At 39.7% G+C, this 22,931-nt stretch overlaps 2 protein-coding genes across 3 annotated transcripts; both read right to left on the bottom strand.

The window, feature by feature from the left end:
* Positions 1-7,890: 7,890 nt before the first annotated feature.
* Positions 7,891-13,916, bottom strand: PTP4A1 (protein tyrosine phosphatase 4A1). Of its 2 annotated transcripts, none has more exons than XM_065730865.1 (5): positions 13,805-13,916; positions 12,192-12,284; positions 11,764-11,894; positions 10,501-10,575; positions 7,891-9,477 (listed from the first exon to the last, which is right to left on the bottom strand). In XM_065730865.1, the coding sequence occupies exons 1-5, from the start codon at positions 13,907-13,909 to the stop codon at positions 9,360-9,362; spliced, it is 522 nt and encodes a 173-aa protein (XP_065586937.1). In that variant the 5' UTR covers positions 13,910-13,916; the 3' UTR covers positions 7,891-9,359. The 2 variants fall into 2 exon arrangements, with proteins under 2 accessions (XP_065586937.1, XP_065586938.1); XM_065730866.1 differs by having other exon boundaries at positions 7,891-9,474; positions 10,502-10,575.
* Positions 13,917-14,252: 336 nt separating this feature from the next.
* On the bottom strand, positions 14,253-22,644 carry LOC136045146 (uncharacterized). Its single transcript, XM_065730867.1, has 2 exons — positions 22,413-22,644; positions 14,253-14,353 (listed from the first exon to the last, which is right to left on the bottom strand). The coding sequence occupies exons 1-2, from the start codon at positions 22,449-22,451 to the stop codon at positions 14,258-14,260; spliced, it is 135 nt and encodes a 44-aa protein (XP_065586939.1). The 5' UTR covers positions 22,452-22,644; the 3' UTR covers positions 14,253-14,257.
* Between the last annotated feature and the right edge of the window lie 287 nt (positions 22,645-22,931).

Raw genomic sequence — 22,931 nt, 5'->3', positions numbered from 1 at the left:
ATGCTTTTATAATGTCATCCCATTACATTAGATACTTGGTAATATTCCAGATCTTGCAAGTTGTTTCCATTGGAAAGAAACCTATTTATTTTCAGAAAACACTGTACTACTGCCTTGAACACAAGATAGATCAGCAGCAGAAGGCAGTTTCTTTGCCAGTAGTTCCAAGTCTCTTTACAGTTCATTCCAAAAGGTTGCTGAATTGTTTTACTTATATCCTTCTCCCACTTTCCACGTTGTTTTTTATTTTGTTGTTTGTTTGTTTTTCTAAACATTACCTTCAAAAATATGTTATACATAGTCAAATTTCTTACTGGACTTAAACATGGTTTGCTTTTGTGTATTACATACTGTTTCTCCAGTTGTCAAAATATAGAAAGAAGCCGGTTTGCTGCACACCCAGATTATAGCAAAGATGAAGTTTTAGGATATAGCAGCAGACTGTCAAGTTTCTCCCATGCCCCAGGATAATATTTTTCACTGCCATATGCTATAGCAGTAGTCCAGTAACTATTCAAGAAAATTCACGATAACATCTCTTTTTTGGTTGGGTAGGTTTATTTGAATTTTCTAGAGATATTAGATTTAATTCACGTTAAAGCCCAAGCGTTGCACTAACGCTGTAAACTACGTAACTTCTTGTAATTTTATGCAAAGCAGAATTAGACCTTTGAAGGAGACCGAAATACGTATACTGCAGCAACAGTTGCATTTAACTGCTAAGCTTATAGCAAGCACACAACAAGCTTTCTTGTGCTAATGTCTGTTGTCTGAAAACTCATAAATATTACATTTACACCTCTTACAAATTAGGTAACTGCCCTTCCTACTGCATTTGCCATTATTTTTCCCAGGGTCAACATTAAGCTACCTGTTTACAACATCTAGGATTTGCAACTCTTAGTAGTTCAGAAAGCTCCATAGTTAGCTCATTTGAAGCCTATTAAGCTTAAATTATCATGAACTAGCATCCTTAACAAAATATAAAATGTATTTCTTCACTTCTGGTTTGTGTTATCGTAAATGCTCTTTCACCGTTTTTTCAAATGCAGAACAATTATAGCCAGTAACCTCCTAGATTTTTCTCCCATACTGAAAATGCACTGCTTTCTATTGAGAATGTCTGATTTTGATGCTCTTTTTCCTTTCATTACTCCTCATTCTTTGTTTTAGTTAATCATAGAATCATTAAGGTTGGAAAATGCTCTAAGATCGTCTAGCCCAACCACCAGCTTGTACCACCATGCCCACTAACTGTATCCCTTAGTACCACATCTACACATTTCTTGAACACCTCCAGGGACAGTGACTGAGCCACCAGCCTGGGCAGCCTGTGCCAATGCCTGGCCACTCTTTCAGAGATGAAACTTTTCCTAAGATCCAACCTGAACCTCCCCTGCTGCAACTTAACTCCATTACCACTTACCCTACCACTAATACACAGGAGAAGAAGCCAACCCCCACCACACCACAACCTCGTTTCAGGTAGTTGCAGAGAGCAAGTACTAAAGTATATACCAGAACTCAGATGTTGCACTATACCCACTTCTTTCCATTAGGTTTAAGACACAATTATTCTCTTTCCCCACTTAAAGACTCACAGGTGGTGATCACTGGAAAAACCATGCAGTTCTGTGGAAAGAGGAGTAAAATAAACTGTTGGTTTAAAAAATGGAACAACTTAGTGAACAAAGGTGGGGCTCTGAAGACAAGGATGTTTAGCCATTGATTATATGACAGGATATTTTTAGTAGAGATATGAAACATATAGATAATACAAGCTATTTATTATGACTTATCAAATGGAATACTCACATCAAAGACTAAAATAAAACATTTTATACTGGAAGATAAGAGTTATATGCAGAGATTTGTGTAAAACAGGAAAAAAACATGCTTGCATGAAGTTTTAGATTGCTGCAGGAAAACAAATTACAGTAGCTCACATAAAACTGGCTTCTGTGACTTCCTACAGTAGCTTGGGCAGTTGTCTGTGGAACTGTTGCTAATGTAATATAATGTTACTAATACTCTAAATACCTGATATTTCATGCCAGTGCCTGTTTCTTTTTATGTATTGTGGAGACAATCATTTGGTACTAAATAATGGTAAAAAATAAATAAATAAAAATAAAATGAAAACAATAATATTCTTTGACTAAGTATTCATTTTATGATTTTTCTTCCAACATATATTCATAAAGAGAGAGCATAAATCTTTATTCCAAGTAACTTCATGTGCATATATACATATATATATGTACTTATTTAACCTTATTCAGGTAAGTTGTACTGAGTACATGATATATCTTCATTAACACTTCATATGAGTTTTCTTAGAGGCTGAGGCTGTTTTGTTGATTTGTGGTTTCCTTTCTGCTTTTCCACTAAGGCTTGGCATTGCAGTTCCTTTAACATGTATTCAGCAATCATCTCTACACTCTATCCCTGTTCTATAGCAGGCTGTTCCAAGTGTTTCCTGCCAACAAACGTGATACCACATCAAGTAGTTGGAACACGAGCACGGTGCTAGAAATAGAGGCTGTCAGCATGCCTTTTTGCTAGGGTTTTAGGGCTGTTCTGCTGAGTGCTAAAGCGCAGAACCAAGAGACTGTAAGGTTACTTAACATGGCAAAAAAAAAAAAGCCAATTATTCCATAAGTACATGACTCTAAATTAAAATAAAAAAGAAGAGGAAAAATAGAGAGTAAAGAAAAATATAGTATAAATAGTTCAGGAATGAAGGACGTATGATTTATCACACTGAAAATTAAAATCAAATGGAAGAACTTCAAAGATGCAAAATTATTTGATATTGCTAGAAGTTCCCTCATCTGTTGTAGAAGAAATCTTATTGAACACTTGTGATTTACTCTGAACTAATCTTTCCTGGACAAATTTGACAACAACTATGCATGACATTCAGTCCTTTTTCCACCAATACAATTCTTGCTCATATTCTTGGTTTTATCCAAATATAATTAGTTACATGCCTGAGCAAGAAGGAATCTATACAGCAACGCATTGCAAACATTTTATTATGCTCCTGGGAATACTGGCTGTGCACCATTCAGCTTTGCAGTAAATCCATTCCTATCTCTGGCTTCTTGCTAACAGAGATGGGCCTCTGCTTTTTGTGATCCACTGGGAGACATCAGATGTGTTGGGAGAGATACGACTGCATAGTTCAGTCCCTAACTCTCACACTCTCCGTGTGGTTGCTTTCTGACTTTCCTGTGGTACACAAATATCTTGCCTCTGAACGTGATGAGTCAGCTCCTTCAGAATTTATAGGTTGACATTCTCCAGATTTTCCAACTAGAAAATGTAAAGTTCCTTGGAACTGCTCCATGTGAAATGTTCACATTCTGCATCCTTGTTTCCACAATCTTTATCACCATTTTCTTCTGTTCTCAATACTGAGGCTAAGTGCTGATTTAGGTTGACACTTCCCAATTCATCATTATTCTCCATTCTGTTCTCAGATATGTGGCAGATTCAGCAAACCCCTTGTAGCATCACACTGAGCAAAAAACAGGCAGTTGGCATGAGGGGCTGCCATTGCTTGGGAACTGGCAGGACAGCAGTCAGCACACAGTGAGCAACTGTGCTGTCCATCACTTCTTGTTGTTAATTTCCTTTTCCTTTGTTTTCCAAGCTGCCTTTTTCTCAGCCCATAAATTTTTGTACTTTACAGAGTTCTCTACAAGGAGGAAGGGAGGAGTGAAAAGCCTCACATCCCATCCTAAGAGTGGATAGGAGAGTAAGGCAGCCCATCCCTGGGAGAGGGACTGTGTGTTAACGTAGAACATCATGCACATCAAGCTCAAAGGGATGGTTACACTCATTATGTAAGGGAATCATTTCACAGCTTGCATTTCTGCTGTGCTTCCTTTGCCATTACCTGCTTCTCTTAGAGTTGTTGAAAAGTTGAACTGAGACCTTAATAGTAAGTTCAGGATTTTTATTTACCTTGGAATAAAGATTTACTCAGAAACTGAAGAAGGGACACTAAGCAACAACTAGCCTCTATTAGTACCAGCCAATGAAAAATTCATAGTGTGACAATGCCGAAGTGATACAGTTGCACTCAGATCAGTATCATAACTGTAGTCCTGCGTATTGGGAAGACTGTATCATCTTCAGCTATTTCTCCTGCAATGCCTGAGTGCAAGTCAAGTTCATAAAAAGATATCTGTGAAACTTGCTAAGTATTTTCAAGTGCAAGTTTATGAGGAATAAGAATGTACTACAGCTATCACTCCTAAAGTGGAACTAAGATTCCAGCCCACCACAAAATAACTTTCCCCATACTCAGGTTTTGTCACACTGATGTAGGATACATGCAGTGCTGACCACTGAAGTTCTTTGCTGTATAAACATTTCTATGTTTGGCATTCCCATGTATCTGAACACTGTGGTATCTGCTTCTCTTTGGCTGCACTTTGAAAGAGTTCTCATTTGAAACAGAAACTGAAGCAGACAACTTGATCTTCTGGCACCATCCTTATCTCTTCTTGTCAGACCACCATTTAGCCACTATTTCCTAACAGAGATGTTTTCCCATGATAAGCAACTTGTGTTGTTATTGAGATAATTAATTATCAATGCCCCGAGGACAGAATGCATTACAACAACGTCAAAATTAACAACATTCATACAAGCAATCACCAAAAGGAAAATAATGCCAGGCTTGCTGCAGCATAAATTCCTATCAGTGAAAATGAAATCAGGCTATAATTGTGCTTATTACAAATTGAAATAAATGACTTTTTACCTTACTTTGAAATATATACTGCACATAGACAAGTTTGGTGAAACTTTTTGTTCTCTACCTATAGTTATCAATGCTGGCAACTGAATTTGCTGTCTCATGCTCCCTTTACAGACTGTGCTCTCACCTTTATGTAATCCACCCTGCTTTAGGCATCTGTTAGCATGATTAGTTGTCTGATATAAGCTCAGAATTCCTTTCACAGAATGCAAGCCATTACTCATGACAGGCAAACATCATTCTTTGTTCAGGAGTCCCAGCAATTACAGAAATTTCAGTCTGCTGTTAAGATTTGAATTAAACTGGTGAATTGAATTACATTTTTATTAGTGATGATAACTTCTTCAGTAGAGATGACACATATGTACAAAAAGATAGCACTGTTCCAAAAAGACTATTGTGGTTTCCTGAACGACATTATCCCCTATAGTTATGAAAAATGTTCCCTTACTGATACAGCAAAATTGCAACAACTCTAAAAATATTTGAATGTTGCCTCAATTATTTAAACATCACATATGTTTAAAAGCTATTCTTTATTTTTTAATTGCAGGATCGCTTTTAAACATATCCTTTATTTTTTAATTGCAGGATATGTTTAAAAGCGATCCTGCAATTAAAAAATAAAGAATAATAAAGAAGTTTTATTAATGCTGCAGTCAAACATGCAGAAGCTTAAATATGTTATGGGTATGGGCATCTATGAAACCTTAGTGTGCCCCTCAAATTTTAGTAGCTTAGTGGGTAGGGATGGTGATAGGAGGATGGTTGGACTAGATGATCTTGTAGGTCCTTTCCAACCTAACGTATCTATGAATCTATGAAATGCAATACCTAATTCTACATTTTTTCCTCCACCACTGCATTTCTATGAATGAGCAATTTTTCACTTTTTTTTTACTTTACATTTGATGACTGCTTACAGAATATCGTTTAATTGCCTTCTTCCAGTACTGGCAGAACAGTACAGACAATTTCCTATTCTTTTTTTGCTGCAACAATTGCAAGATCATACTCTTCATCTCCAAACACTTACCATAGATATTTAACTTCTGTTATAACACAAGGAATACTACCATTTACAAACCATACTTACCCAACCCGTTCAGTCCACAAGGTGAAAGTCTAGTAAAAAAAGAGTAATGTGCTGTAAGGGCTGCCAACAACATGCAGGCACTTCAAAGGTTCATAGATACATTAGGCTGGAAAGGACCTACAAGATCATCTAGTCCAACCATCCTCCTATCACCATCCCTACCCACTGAACTACTAAATCAAATCCCTTAGCACCTCATCTAAACGCTTCTTGAACAGCGCTAGGGATGGTGCCTCAACCCTAGGCAGGCCATTCCAGTGCCTGACCACTCTTTCAGAGAAAAAATGTTTCCTCAGGTCTAATCTAAATCTTCCCCAGCGCAACTTGTGGCCATTCCCTCTCGTCCTGTCGTTATTTATCAGGGAGAAGAGGCCCACCCCCTCCTCACCACAACCCCCCTTCAGGAAATGGTAGAGCGCAATAAGGTCTCCTCTGCATTAAGTGCAGATACAATAAGCATTAAGTGGAGATACAGTAATTCCCCTTGAGTTTCTTCCCTTTTACTTATAGACTCATAAATTATTCAAACTTTAACTCACTTCTATCTTCATCTGCTATATTCAAAGTTGGAATAGTGCCAAACCACTTTATTTTTTACTCCATACAGATTCATATTTAAATACACAGTTCAGAAGTTGACCATCTTTGCTTTAAATTGATAAAAATACTATGCAAAGTTTTTCATCTTTACCAGTGTCTGTTTATGCAACTGCCTGAGGTCAAGTCCACTTTTAAGAAGTTCACAGGACCAAACTACTATCACAAATGTTACAGCTCTTAACCTAAATTAAGCCCTCCTATTTGTAAGATATTTCCATGTACAGGAATTACACAAATGATTAAGTGTATACAACTAATGACTAAAAATAAAAAAACCAAATGGTTTACCAGGATTTACAGTCATACAGACAGTCCTTCAAGAGACCATATACTGTCATGTATACACACAGGAATAATAAGCCAATTGATCTGGATAGAGCAGAATATGCCCTCCCAGCTTTTTATTTACGCAAGGTGCTAGCCCCTACACAACCAGTCATATTAAAAACATTCAAGGATCAGTTTGTTTATTTAACAAAAGTACAGTTTTGCATATAGAAGATATATTTACCCTGACTAATTATTTCCCCAATAAATTTGGGAAGTCACCTCAGGTGGTGGGTACTACCATGATGCCAAAGATCCTGAACTATTCCTTCGCTCAAGCAATGAGTTCAATACTACCTTTTTCCCAGTTCTGCCACATAGTTTTGTTGCCAGGAAATGGAGACTGTCAAGTCAAAATAACAATAGATTTAACACTTCTATAGGATCAAAATACATGCCCCTGTCACCCTGCAGAATTTGATCCCTTCAAGATTCTGACTCTTGGGTTCAGAGCATCTACCTTCTCCATACTTCCTCACTGCCCCCAACTTTTACCATAACACTTTGAATTTGTCATGAAAGTCTGAGTTATGATTGCAGTATAAGAAATTATAAGATTTTATTACAGCAATTAAACAAATGAAGGGAAGTAGGTAAGTGGAAGCATAAAGATTTTACACTTTGTGACTGCTAATTTTTAAGTAATATCTTGAAAATACGAACTAGTCCTTAAAGCTTGATTTCCTCTTACAAGTCGTCATTCTACTACTGTGTAGAATCACAAATAAGATAAAACAGATTGAGTTTCAGGCCTTTTCAAGCTATACTGACATTTTAAAGTGCTCTTTATAAATGAGGCTGTACCTTTGCAGAAGTGATTCTTCAGAAGCCCCATTAAAGCTTCTACCTTCGTAAGCATGATTAACCTCTCTGTGGCAAAGAGGTTGGAATCTGATGATTCTTGGGGTCCCTTCCAACGCAAGCCATTCTATGACTGTATAATAACATATAAATACATCTATAAAGCCAGGAGAACAAATGTATCTCCTCTGTATTTATCTCAAGGAATTTCAAGAATAAAGTCACCACCTTAGTACTGAGGAAAGGAAGTCTAAAGTAAGCTCCATAAAGAAATATCATACTTTCTACTATGAATTTTTGTCCACATTTATTTAGGAGTAAAACAAACAGCAAGTATTACAGCAAAGGGGACTCTGACCCAGATTTGAATAAAAAAAATAAATGCCTGGATAGATTTGGAATTTAGGCACCATAAGACTGCTGATAAACTACACAAGAAGTGAAAGTCATGAGAGTTTCAGCAAACTTTGTAAGTGCTTTTCAGTATTTATTTAGATGTTTAAGCTCTCGCACTAGATTTTACAAGCTGGTGAACACTGGCAAAATTATTTCTCCCACAGAACTATAACCACACATTCCCAAGACAGTATAAATATATGGTTGAACTAACATTAATACACATCACCATTTTATCAATTACATAATAAAACAAATTATCAAGTATCCAAATATTAAGTTACGCAGCTTGAAAGGCATACAAAATATTACAGAGGTCTGCCCAAGTCATAGCAGAAACTCAAGGAGGAGAAACAACAAAAAAAAAATCACACTTTCAACAAAGCAATAGTTGGTAAACAACTTTCAATAGGTACAGTAAAAGAAACTACAAGATTTTTCAGAAATTTTCTGATTAGGAATTTTTAGCTACAATAACAAAGCATTTCTAAGTTTTAAAAAAATAATTACTAAAGTAAAGGGCATATTCTATACTTCCTGCACAAGACAAAGGCAACATTTTACTAGAAATATTAAATAGCCCCTCCCAACCTTTTTAGGCCCTCTGTTAAGTTGCACATCAAGTGCCAACATTAATTTTACTGTAAGGCTTTTTGTCTGGAGACATTAAAGACTTGTGTGCTTCTGTACAATTTAAAAGATTTTCTACATGAGTTACCAGAGAGTAATGATTCGTAAAATGGAGAGGTCAGATAACAGAAAAGTACAGACACTGGAGGAAAAAGTTGCTGTAATTCATAATAAAAGAAAAACAACACTGTGCAAATCCTGGTAATTCTAGTGCGATCGTGGGAGACAAAACATACAGTGAGCAGGCAAGACTATCTTAGAGGCCATATTCTTCAGTATTGAAATGAGTAGAAAAAATAGTAAGGTCCAGATAAGCTGGTAGTTCTTATGTTATCAGAAGTACGCCCATCTATAAGGAAAAAATAACCACATAGCTGATATGCTAAGTATTTTGGCACCTAATTTCTCTACAGACTGATTTATTTTAGTACCCAATTTTTAGTAGTTGAAACTAGGTGGGTAAGACTCAATGGCATGATTAGAGGATATTTCAATTAATAAACAAGGAGACAGCTCAGAAATAGGGTACAGCAAAACATTTACCAGGTCTCCAAACAGATGGATATTTATCTAAACACACAGTTGCGTTACTACTAAGTTTTTAGCCTATTAAATACTCCTATGGAAGCTTCCTTTACTACTTAAAAAATATCAGACCCATGCCTTTGGCATGCAGTCTACCCAATTCTAGTTTCCATCCTTTAATTCCAAAGTAGTAACATAGGCTGTTGGGCTTTACTGAATGCAACAGTTATTTCGGTGACCATTGGAGTCTTTAAAACGCAGGCGCATCTTGGGGCGGTATTTCTCCAAGTACAGAAGTTGCTTGCTATTAAAAGCTCCACGGCGTTTCCTAAATGGAAGAAGAAATATCTTAAAATATTAATCTACTGCCCAGTGAAATAACATCATCCATTAAAGAAAAATATTTTTAAGTCATTTGAAAAAAAAAATCCACATGATTAAACCAGGACTGTAACCAAAGTAAGGCTAATTAAAACTTAAGTGCCAGGAAAGAGGGTGGTAGCTTCCTTTCAAAAATACCACATGGTCAAAGGAGTACACAGTATTTTAGATGATGTTTTAGCCCCTAATATACACAAGCCAAAAATCTTGCATAAGATCTTTAGAAAAAACTTCAGAAGGAAGCTACAGAGATTTGAGGCTACCTCCTCCTTCAGCAAGTTGAAGCTGTCCAATATCTTAAAATAAGAGTACTACGATACTAAGTTATCATTGTAACACATCCATACAGAAGTAAGACCTTTCTTGGTTCTGCTCAAACCAAGTCTATGAAAGACCTAGGTTTTATAAGAGGACTTCATATTTCTCATTTTGTATATACCATCCTGTAAAGGTCTACAAGCTGAACTCAAATGAACACAATTCCTTACAGGCTTGGCAATTATGCAAATAATGTTTTACTATTTTTTGTTTGCAGTGCAGTGTTTTTAACATATAGTTGACAACTCTGAAGTCAGGACACTGGCACTGCTTGTTTTCTCATCCAACTTGCACAGATTTACGAAAAAATCTAAGAAAATATTTTTCTTAGGTAGACTAACAGAAAAGACTAGTGGGGAAAATTGGTTAGGACACTTCAATCTGTTAAAAGAAGGGATGATTCACAATGTAAATGAGTGCTAACTCCAGCTACTAAACAGAACCTAGATTCTAAGGTGCTTTGTCTCAAGAAGAAATACTCATTTCACAGGACAAGTCACACAACACTGACTGTATTCAGAAAGTTTTTTATGAGACCAGCTGAACCTTTTTGAAGAGCAACAAGCAAGAAGAGCATTCAGAATTCCCCTGTAGAGACCAAACGTATGTTCATGAGTTGAATCTTTGAAACAGACATTAGCTTCATACTTACTGTCTTATGAACTGCACTGCATCTTCATACTTCATTCCACATTCTATCAGTGCAAGAGCAACTAAGACTGGAGCTCTGGTAAAAATAAATAAATAAAATGTATTCCAGTTTAGGATTTGCCAGTGCACACTCAAATAAGTATAATTCTCCCACTTCTTTGTCCTGCCTTTTGCTTCCCCAGGGATGAAATATCAAATAAGGACAGAAGGCTTTCCTAAATTAAATCAGGCAATTACACCAGATGCTTATAAGCCATTCATCTTTCTTAAAAAAGAAAAAAAAACAGGGAGGAATTAGCTCTAGTTAACCTTAGTTTTGTTCACCTGACTTGACAACAGGAATAATACTCAAGTTCTTTCAATGGCAAGTAATTCTGGGCAAGAGATGCACATGGGTTTCTATTCCCACAAACACTTGTTAGAAGCAATTAGAAACCCAAAATAAAAGAGGTAAAACCAGATCAAATAAAAATTACATATGCAATCTCCAGTACCATCCCCCTCCCACTGTGAGGGGGAGAATTCCCTACTTGCTACAGAATTTCCCATCTGACAGAGCACTGGTTTTAGTTAAGAAAGCCTGACACTAACTCAAATATTATCAATTTATACCACTATTTAATTAAAAAAAAAAAATAACCACACAGAGGACAAGAAACATGCTACACTGCAAAAGATACTGCACCTAGTAATGAGCTTGCTGAATATTTTTTACGTGTTCAAAGATTTAAGAAGCCTTACATGATAAAAATTAAGTACTTTTTTTCAATTAGTTAGCCAACAAATCTGGGGGAGAGAAATGCAGATCTATCATTTGTTTCACATGGCGGGTGAAAGCTTTTCCTTCATATACGAAACACCTTGCTTGGGTGGTGCTAATGACTACAATGTCCTTATTATCATGGCAATACTTTTGAAATAGGAATAGAAGAAAGGTACAGATGACAAGAAAAGGAAGAGTTTAGCCAGACAAAAAAAACCAGATGTGACACTGATCAGTATGCTTGGTATAGGAATGTATTTGTTTACCTCACTTAGTAGTTTGATAGCTGTGGGAACAGGATCACCTTTTGACTAAAAAGCACAGAAGTCTAATGCTTTACATACTACCATTTGCAGTCATCTAATCTACTTCCAAGTGCTACCTCCTTCCAAAACAAGATTTGTGACTATTTTGAAGTTTGCCCCAACTAAACTTCTGTACTAAATCTTAAGAAGTCTGACTACGAATGGGAACTCAACAGATCCTTAAAACTTTACTCACCGTCCAAGACCAGCAACACAGTGTACAGCAATACAACAACCAGGTTCTTCACGAAATTTAACTTTAAGGAGGTTTAGCCAATCGTCAACAATCTGGTTGGATGGTGGTGCACCGTCATCAAAGGGCCAATCCTATAAGACAATACACAGTAATAAAAACCCTTTGTGAATTAGGATTGATAATTTTCTCAAAACATTAACACTATTAAGAATACATCCCCCTCAGACTGTTTTCACTGAATGAAAGGGTTTACTCAAAATTTTTTTTATTTTTATCTCTAAGATATCCGTATAGATTTTGCATATGAGCTGCTAGAATACACTTACAGAATTGCATCAAGGTGGTAACTTCAGAACATATAAAAAGTTATGTTTAAAGAAGAATTACAGAAAAAACAACTCCCAAACCACTGCTTTTACATTACTTACCAAAACCTGAATGCCTTCTTTTTCCACCGGAGCAGTATCATAAGTCGCTTCACACACTCTTACCACTGTGGTAACACCATATTTCTTAAGTTCCTAGGGAGTGAAAAGAACTGCTTAAATGGCAAACTAACTTCATTTATTTACTTTCTCAATAGGTTAATAAGCTAACTTATTCCAAAAGTTTAAGTAAATTAACAAATGCTTGCCAGCCTATAAAGAACACAAAGCTGAAATAACTAAAATGCTGTGAAAACAGCAGTTACCTTTAAGCTCTTCTGCAAGCATATCTGAAGGTTAAGGTGGTGCGTTGTTGTTTTTTTTTTTTTTTTTTTAAGTCAGATCCAGACAAGCACTAATGAAATAATCAATTCATCTCTGACAGATTATTCTTTATATATATATAAAGCCATTTCCTGGGTTACAAAGGTAGATACTTCACTAAAAACAGAGTGAAGCCTCCATCTTCCTCTTTTCTTGCTCTACTTAAAACTAGAAGCTTTTAAGACCTCTTACTAGTAAGAGTGGTGAGCATAGGACAACAAATCATTCCAGTTCATGGATTTTTTATATAGAAGTTTAAAGAAAAACTAGTTTTCCACTCTGCTATTACGCCTCATAAATGGGAAAACAGAATACTATTTTTTCATTCTCCCTGTATTCTACTGTCATTCAGACTACAACTGCCAAGGACATGACTGACATGTAACTTAAGCACACTATCTAGCTTTGAAGGTATAAATCCAAACAATTAATTCGCCATGCTTTTCACACATTGTTAGCCCACACTAAATTGGCATATAAAACAGATATAATGGAGAAATCTTTATAAGGAGAGACTGCATTAGAAATTCAAACCTTACCCAGAGGTAACCCTGGAGGAAGCTGTTTTTATCATATGCATACACTCAACTGTACATTTTATGCTTCCAGCATGCAAGCTGCAAAGTTTAGATGGCAAATTCAGAAACTAGCAATGTACATCAAGACATGCAGATTCAGCTGGGAAAGAGTTTAAGCACAAATAGTTTCAGCAACTCCAGTCGCACTGCACTGACTGTAAGTATACCTTCACAAATTTCACCCAAGTAAACACTGACTCACAGAGGATCTTCTTAAGCTACAGTAGAACCAGCATTTGCTAATACTGAAGAGAAACAGGCAGTGAAAGCATACTGCAATTCTATTACTTGCTCCTAACCTTTTGGTGTACACTGTATAATCATTTAATTATTAATCATTATTTTCAATCACTGCTACAATAGGAGCAAGAAAATGCTATATTGTGTTAGATGAATCTATATATGATTTCCTCTTGCTAGCAGATCGCAGTTTTTCTATGCCAGACCTTTCCCATTTTCACACCTAAGCACCGTACTAAACATACTATATTCCAGATAGCAATTATTTCTGTGCTTCACATCCAGAAGCATGCCTCAGTAAAGGCCAAAGCCTGAGTATATTTGTCAGTAGGTTTGTGAATCACTACTTGAAATGAGTTCACAGTCTCACTCAGTATCTCTTCATACAGCTTCCACTTAAAATAATAAAAGGTTAAATACAGCATGCTGTTGAGGTGTAAGAATACATCAACAAGAATTCTAGTCCAACCTTACCTCTATAAATTTGTTTAAGGTTGCATTGGTTGGATTGTGTGTGATTAGAAATCTCATGTTCTTGTAGGTGATTTCCACAGGAGCTGGGCGGTTCATTCGGGCCATATTAACTTAGTTAAACATGCAACAAGATTATGAAAGGATTCAAAAAAATCTAATACAGAAGTGATGTAGAGATACCGAAGTCTACTTCACTATACTCCACGTGAAATTCTCAGTGCTTGGAAGTATGAAGTCGGGAGCAATGGGAAATGAAATGAACCTCCTAACAAGAAGCAGCAATTCTTCAATCCAGTAATACTGAGGCAAAAGAAAGGCAGTGCACTGAGGTTTACCCCATCCAGGTCTGAATTCTTTTGTTAAATGCTCTGCCAATTTTAATTCAATACTTCTTATCCTGGGCAACCACTCTTAGGGGGGCTTCTTGGTGGAGTAGTAATGAATTTCTACAGTTCACTTGTCTGCATACAGGTCGTGCTGTGCCTGGCAGTAGTCTCCACTGCCCTTCAGAAACTCCATAAATGTGTGACCAAGAACACCACAGAACTGCTGTAAAGAGACAAGAAAAAAAGCACAATGAGCATAAGTGAAATAACGTTACTTTGAAGACAGCATTATAAAATGAACAAAATGAAAGCAGATACAGTATCTTCAGAAGGTTTATTTTTTAAACTGTAGAATCAGGTTTGCATGAAAACCCTTTTACCTTTTTAACAAGAACACATACTTACATTATTTATACAAAGATGTCACATAAGGTAGTTTTAATGCTAAAGAATTTAGTATTTCCAAATACCTCAGTACTCAGAAGTGCTAGCACAAACAACGTATCAAGTTTTACATGTTTCACATTGTGAATTAAGAGATAACACCTACAGTTATACTGATCTTGAGTGGTTACATAAGGGCAAGGACGAGATTCCCTGAATATTCAAGCTGAGCATCAGGGAACTTGAACATTTAAGTAAAACTACCAGTCCATAGACAAAGAAAACCTCTTACCTAATGTGATGGACTTACTTTGCATGCAAAAATCAATTTACATACAGAGTAACCAGAAAAAAATATTCAAGTGTGAGAGGTCTTGAAATGCAAAATCCTTGTGGAGCAAAGCTTTCAAACACGTTTTGAGACTCACAAGGCACACAGATTTCTAGAACATTCCACATACTTAAGGCTGAAGACAGAGAATGTAGCCTAAACTGCCTTTCTACATCACTACTTTATTAGTAGATCAAGATAGTAATTATACTACAGATAAAAAGAAAAAAAAGGAAAGGCAAGTTTATTGAATAGGTTATTCCTTCCCAGTAATTCCCAGCTATTTTTCTGGTTGAATTTGCATATAACGCTACTGCAAGATGCAAAACCAGGAAGTTCATCATCATAGCTGATGAACTGCCATGAGTTATGTATTCATTTGCAGATGTTGCTGTGTATATGATCCAAAAATACATGCTTTTATGCACTCTGGAACCTTATGGCACAGGAGCCAGATTGTGCCCAACTACAGCATTAGAACTGCTGATCATATACCCAGGAAGTCCTTCCTCCGTAAGGATCACAACAGCAGGTAAGTTTTGTTTCCTAGAAAATACATAAAAGCTAGACCAGACGACCACAAAATATATGTAGGCACTAGAGAAACACCACTAAACCTACAGCTTCTTAGCAGAAAAAAATTACCTATGTTGGCCAGTGAACTCCATGCACTAGAAAAGAATTCACACATTTTTAAGTCAAATCAAACCATCACCCAAGATACCTTAGGAATGGTTTAAAAAACTATCAAAAATGGCAGGTAGAAAAGCTACATGCAATAAAGGCACAGTTGCTAACTGCCAACGAGGATTTGAAGTCAGATCAAGACCCCACTGCATGTCCCCAAGCCACAAAGACAACAGTGGCCCTATATTAACAACAAGAGATGATAATATTTAGCATTGTTCAGAAGCCAGAACAAGTCAAATGACCTAAGTGTAGAGTTTCTATGGAGCACCCTAGCAGTACTGGAACTCAGAGTCGTCTATATTTTAAAGAATGATAACAATGTTGCAGGCTTTGCTCCTTTCCTTCCTCTGCAGGAGAGGGAGCTCTAGTAAGAGTAACGGGGCAGATAACAATCATTATGAGTTCACACTGCAGCAGATACATCACAAGGTTTCCTACAAATATCTCCGGTCACCATTTTCACATTTTTAGACAGCTTTTTGGTAGTAAGTTTTAAAGGATGCACCTTACTGACAGCACAGTTTAAAAAAACAAAACATAAAATTGCTAACCAGTGTGACAAAATTCAGCAGAAAGGAACAGAAACAGAGCATCTGCACACACACTTTGCTGTTCTAGAGGTACTACCACCACCATTTTTATGAGGACTAAAGGGTTAAGCTTGCCAATTACTTTTCAGAATTATTTCTGATGTAACTCGACGGATGGAAGATCTCCAACAGAAATTAAATAAGACAAAAAGAGCAAGAAGGATCCCTTGAAGAGAACGGTCAGCAGAGTAACAGCAACCAGCAGAATGTGAAGAATTTCAAGAATCATCACTGACATACCAAACATACCACACCAGAAGAAGGTAAGGTGATGCACAAAGGAGGCCTAGGTCCAGACTTCAGCAACAACCAAAATAGCAACCGAGAGGAAGAACTGAAGAGGGTTTATTTAAAATCACTTTCAATTAGTTTAAGAAGCTGAACAGCAGAAAGGCACAGGACAGCTTTAAGCAGATACAGATGCACAAGGTCTTATGCTGCTTTTCTCATGCACTGGCAGATCTTATGATTATCTCTTTAAGACTTATAAGGCAAGCTGGCCATTTTCTCCAGTAGAGGATGAGGGAGAGAATACTGACAGAAACAAACAGGAGAACAAGAAAGTGAACTTGAGGAAATGATGAAATAGAAATTGGTCACTAGGGTAAAGACAAGGTTTCTCATGATGCAAGATGAATTTTGAGAGTTAAGAAACAATGAGTAATTGGAAGCTAGCCACCACAATGCCATACTAGGGTAGGTAGAAAGTAATAAGTAATTTAGTTTTACCCAATTTGGTATGTTGGTCGCCCTCAACGTGCAACTAGAAATACTCAATGTAACACCCAGGCAAACGTCACAGGGTTTAACATCTACATTTTGAAGCAAATTGTTCACAGAATCACAAAATAGCCTCAGCTGAAAAAGAACCTCAAAGATCACCTAGTTTCAACCCCCCCTGCCACAGGCAGGGTCACCAACCACTAGTCCAGGCTGCCCAGAGCCACATCCAGCCTTGCCTTGAATGCCTCCAGGGATAGAGCATCCACAACCTCTCTGGGCAACCTGTTCCAGTGTGTCACCACCCTCTGAGTGAAAAACTTCCTCCTAACATCCATCCTAAATCTCCCCGTCTTCATTTAAAACCATCCCCCCTTATCCCAATCACTATCAACCTGTGTTTACAGTCATTCCCCCTCCTGTTTATATGCTCCCTTTAGGTATTGAAAGGCCACAACAAGGTCTCCCTGGAGCCTTCTCCAAGCTAACCAAACCCAGTTCCCTCAACCTTTCCTCACAGGAGAGGTGCTCCAGCCCTCTGATCATCATAGTGACCCTCCTCTTCCAACAGCTCTGCATCTTTCTTGTGCTGGGGGCCCCAGGCCTGGATGTAGTACTCCAGATGGTTAATCACATCCAGAAGGTACAGCCACAATCCAAAGTTGAAGCGCATTACACAATGAGGCACATTACAAAGTTGAAGTACATTACACAATGTTAAGTTTGAGTTCGACATGCAATTAACCCCTACAAATTAATTAACTTCTTTTATACTGGCTTAGCAATCAGCAATTAGACACATCAGCACCTTACCACCTCACAGAACTTAGGACCTAACTAAGCATGCATTTCATTCTCACTGTTTGCCTTGGCAACAGCTGCTGTCACATTACAAAGGGGCAAAGCTCACATTTTCCTTTGATGAATGGCTACGTCTCCTTGTCAGTAGCTAGAAAACCTGGATCAGTCCCCTGATGTAGTAAAAGCTGTACCATGCTGAGAGATTTCACCAGCCTAGTTTAGGTCTGTTCCAGGTGTCAAATGAAAACTAAAGGCATGGATAAGGGCACTCAGCTTGCATGATATCATTAAGGTGGAGGTACAAGACTAAATCCACCCTCAGCAACAGGATCTCAAAGACAAAAACTGAGCTACAAAAAAATACTGCAGTAATTAAGACCACATCATACTTAAAGTTCAGATGACTTAAGCAACTTGCCAAGAGGCTCAGAAGTACAACTTACAGACAATTAATTGATCAGTAAGCTACAAAAGAAAAAAATCAAGTTAGCATATGAAAGCATAAAGCAGTACAAGTGAAAGCAAAACCCATCACAATTTCAACACTAACCGATACTAACTAGCAGTTTGTACAATTAATCTGGGTACTCCATCACATTGTTTTCTATCTCAAAGTGAGTTTTCTTTAAGGAGAACTAATACTGAAATATTTTGGATATGAAGGCTGCTCCAAAGGTAACACCTCTTCTTCTATTATCTTGGCCAATGACATCAGAGATACATGTTGGTGATACAGCAGTAGGGGTTGAACCTTCCCATCAACAATGTCCTGTTAGATTTTGTTGCCGTGTGACAGATGGCAGCAGAGGGGCAGTCTGACAGAATAGCATCAGACATGGAAATGCATATGAAGCAAAGACATGGAACTAAATTACTCCATGGGGAAAAAAGGGACCTGCTGTTATTCATCAACTCTTGTCAAATGCTGATAAGAGACCACACAGTGGATGTGAGCACAGTGAGGTGGTGGGAGGTACATTTCAGGAGTGGGAACAGAAATGTGAAAGGCAAGCCACATTCCAAGTGATCATGCACTGATGTCACATCATCAAAAGGTTATCTGCACTAATCAGTGGATTACAACCAGAAAATTGGAAACCAAGCGCATCAGTACTAATGGCAAGACCAGCATCATTACTATGAGCTAGAGTCAAAACTCAGTAGTGACACAAGAATTTCCCATCAAAGTTCAAGATACAGCCCTCAGTGGGTGACGTGCACTGCCTTTTGGGATAGGAAAGTGGTGATCCTCCTGGATTTCCTGGAACCTGAACAAACCATGAACTCTGACCACATTACCACACCAACTAAACCAAAGACCCAAACTTCTAGAGTCAGGCCAGAGAACAAGACAACCTTTCCCCTGCAATATGATAACATCAGACCCCATATTGCCTGTATCAGCTGAACCGTTCTACAATACAGCCCAGATCTGGTGTCCTCTGACTACCAGCTGTTTGGACTAATGAAAGATGGACTATGATGGCAACTAGGACTACGTTTCTAGCAACACCACCATAGCAGCTGTGAAACAACGGGTGACCTCTGCTGGTACAGACCTTTTATGAGCACAACACGCAGCTCTTGTTCATCACTGGTGAAAATGCATAGCTAATGGTGGCAATTGTTGAAAAAACCTTTTTGTAGCTGAGAATATGCTCTATCCAATAGTGTTATTGTGCCCCCCTGTAGCTGTTAAGTTTCCACGGAAATAAACAAAAGGCATTACATTCAGAGCAATCTACATACAAGCAGCAGTTTCTATTAGTAACACAAGGCCGAGCTACCTTTAGACTCTCAGATCCAGCAAAAACTTGGAAATATAAGGAGGCTTAATACACCAAGACCACCTAACTAGGAGAAGTGATCCTGTCCAATAAGGGACAGTCATGTTAACTATGATTGTTCCATCTATTGTGTATACCAGAAGAAATTAGACAATTAATTATTCAAGCAAGAGGAAGATATCTTGTAAAGAAAAGCTTTATTTTATGCCCTTCCTTGGTACAGGAAGCTGAAAATACATGTCTCCACTGACATCCATTCTTCACTTGAAACAGTCGCTCGTGTCTGGAAAAGACTGCTTACGAAAAATCTGTCAGATTGGTACCAACATGTATACATAGAAGAGATGCAAGAAAGAGATGCAAGGCTACCCCACGCTGCTGCTATTCTCGTTATCAGGCTGTTAACATCTTCAGAAGCATGCAAACAGAAGCATCTGTGTACACAGTTCATCGGCACTTGACTTTCAAAATGTGTAAGATGGCTCACAGTTGCTCAATCCACCTGCTCCTTCAACAAACATTTACCTCCAGAATCAACTATGTGGGATCATACCCCTGAAGCCAGATACTTAGCTACTGAACCTACAGAATCATTGCTAGAAAATGGAACTGAAAATAAATTTAATTACCATTTTAAAATGCCTAACTTTAAAACAGAGGGCAATTACCCCAACCTTCATGTACTACTCAAAGCCTAGTTGATAATTAAGATAAGACATAAAGGAGTGGGAGGATAAGGGGTACAAATAGTAGAGTCACTCCATGACATAAAGGCACACCTTTATTACTATTAATGAGATTCACCTCCTGTCCACAGATTGACATCTCTGTTATAGCACCCACAGCAACAAAATTATCCACTTCACACCAGAGAAAGCAATACCCAACCTAAAGAAATACACTCTCACATCACAGACAAGGTGCCAGAGGGTTATCACAAACGTGCTACAACACACGCTATGAAAGGAGGATGTTTCTTGTGGTTAAAGTATTCAGACCAGGAAAGAAAAGATTATCTCAAAACTTCCTGTATAACAAGTCAATGCAACTTCCACGGATGAAACAGAGGACATATGACTGTTTTCACAGTTCTCCTGGTTGCACCATGAATGAACATGTGAAAAAGCCTTAACAGACACTTGGGAAAGTAAGACACTCCAAAAAATACTCCACTCCCTAGTGTGATGCATATTCTGTGCTTCTGAAACCAAAAGTAGTCTCGAAGTGACGTAACACTTCCATCACTTACACAGCAAACTATATAAATCCCATCACTCAACTTAAAACCTACTCCATTAAACATATACACGTAAAGAGTTCTTGTACTTCATTATTTAATGCCTGTGCCAAACAGTAAGACTTTAACCTCCAAGAGAAGCTGTGAAGAGATATGGATCTACTTGTGCTAGTTATCTCTTTACTGATCTTACAAACTGAGTGTTATATTTTAAAAAACTGTAACACAACAACCTACCTTATTAAGAATTCAGCATTACCCTTATCAGGGAATTAGTTACCTTTAAGAAAAAACGCTCTCTTACAGTCTGCCTACACACTGAGGCAGACTCAGCATTATTGCACAGCGTATCTTTGTCACAGTTAAAACATTTTCACAAAATAGGAAATGCTGAACCAGGATAAGTGCTATGTATTTACTGCCTGACATCCAGCCTCACTAAGACAGCGATATGGCTTGGCCCCTGCTGCAGCTGTCACTCACTTCTCTTCCTCATTCTCACATTTCCTCCCATCTCTGCCATTTCTGTGCTTCTCCACATTTCTCCCCTAAAACATTTCTGATTCTGCAAGAAATTTTCAAAGCCCTTTGCTGTTCACATCAGTGGAATAATAAGAGCTGACATTTACGTGTCATCTCCAGGCTTTCAGTTCTGACAGTTTAATGAAGTTACAAGGAGACAGGGTTCATACTTCTGAGTCACTGCTTCAGTGGCTCTGCAGACACAGGTAGACATGTTGGAAGCTGTCTCCAGCAACAGTAAGAAACACCAGAATCACAGAACGTTGTAGCACAAGGGCTGTGTGTGCATTCACTAGCTCTGAGTATCTGCTGTGCCTGCAACTGACGACACAGAGACCAGCACAAAATGGTCTCTGAGCACTGTCTCTAGCCGATCAGAACAGAGTTGCTATCACGTTCTGCCTTTTGGAGGACATCCTGCTGTGAGCAAGCCTCACCATGGCTGCTCTGTAAGGCACACTGCGTGCACTCTGCGGTCACAGAGGCGAAGCCCCATAGATTACTACGGCACAGGGGGAGGAAAGACCTCAAAAACAGGCTCCATCAAGATATTTTATTATGCCTGCGAGCTTCTAACTGCAAACTGACAACTGTAGAGAAAAATCCACTCCGACGTGCACATAAATACCTCCTCCTCCGCCGACCACTAAGAGTAGGGCAGCAGCGAGTCCAACCGCACATCCGGCGTCGGCCATGCCCGGAAAGGCCTCGCGTACCCGGGCATAGCGGAGACAAAAGAGCCCGCTGGGCCGGGGGCAGCGCAGGCCGGCCCGAGCCGCCATGGCTACCGCCCGCCTCTCCGCCCGCTCGCTCTTTCCCCCCGCCCCCACCCATGCTTGGCTCCCGGCCGTCCCGCCACACCACGTGACCGCCGGACACCCGCGGGCAAGCCGAGGCTTGTCCGGCCTCACCAACCCCGAAGGCCGCAGGCAGCCGGGCCGGCGCCTCCGCCGCTGCGGTCACCGGTTCGAATCCCGCTCCCTCCAGGCTCCCGACGCGGAGCCATCTTGCTGCACCCCGCGGCCGCCGCCCGGCCCGGCCTTCCCCCGACAGGGGGCTCCCGGCCCCACGAGGCCGCCACCGCCGGGGCGGGCCGGGGAACCGTCGGGAACGCTCACGACGCGGCTTTGCGGCAGCAGGGCGCCCGCCCGGGCAGCGGAACAAAGAGCCAACATGGAGGAAGCAGAGAGGTGGGGGCGCACGAGGACAGCGGCACTCACAGGAATATGGTTACTCATTGAAGACTGTAGCCTGATCATACAGCCGGGGTGCGGGCGCCACCGCCGGGGGCAGGAGGAGCGGAACCAGGAGGAGGCGGAGGCGCTGGAGGCCGCGGAGCTGCTGGAGGGGGTTCGGCGGCGGAGCGGGGCTGGAGCATACAGCTGCGGCGGCTGCAGCGGGCGGCTCTGCGGCTGGCGCGGCGCGGACGCGGCGACACAACGAGGGGGAGCGCGGGCGCCGCCTCCTGCACTAGCGCCGCGGGGCCCGCCTCTCGCCGGCGAGCGGCCTTGACGAGCAGCGCTCTCGGCCAATCGGAAGCGCCGTCCGCGGGGCGGGGCGGGAGCTAGCCCGCCGGGGGGCGTGGCTTCGCGGGGCCGCGCGAGGGCGGGCGGGCGCCGAGAGGCGGAGGCGGCCGGCGCGAACCGGTTGCTGAAACGAAGCGGGCGGTGCCGGCGCCGGGGCGGGTGCGGGTGGTGTGGGGCCATTCGCCTGCAGGGGACGAGGACCGGCTGGCCTCG

The sequence above is a fragment of the Cyrtonyx montezumae genome, unplaced genomic scaffold (genome assembly GCF_038088225.1).
Source record: "Cyrtonyx montezumae isolate F1298 unplaced genomic scaffold, pur_monq_1.0 scaffold_13, whole genome shotgun sequence".
NCBI classification, from domain to species: Eukaryota; Metazoa; Chordata; class Aves; order Galliformes; family Odontophoridae; genus Cyrtonyx; species Cyrtonyx montezumae.
Note: the sequence above shows the minus strand (reverse complement) of the source record. Positions and strands in the feature narration are given on the sequence as shown.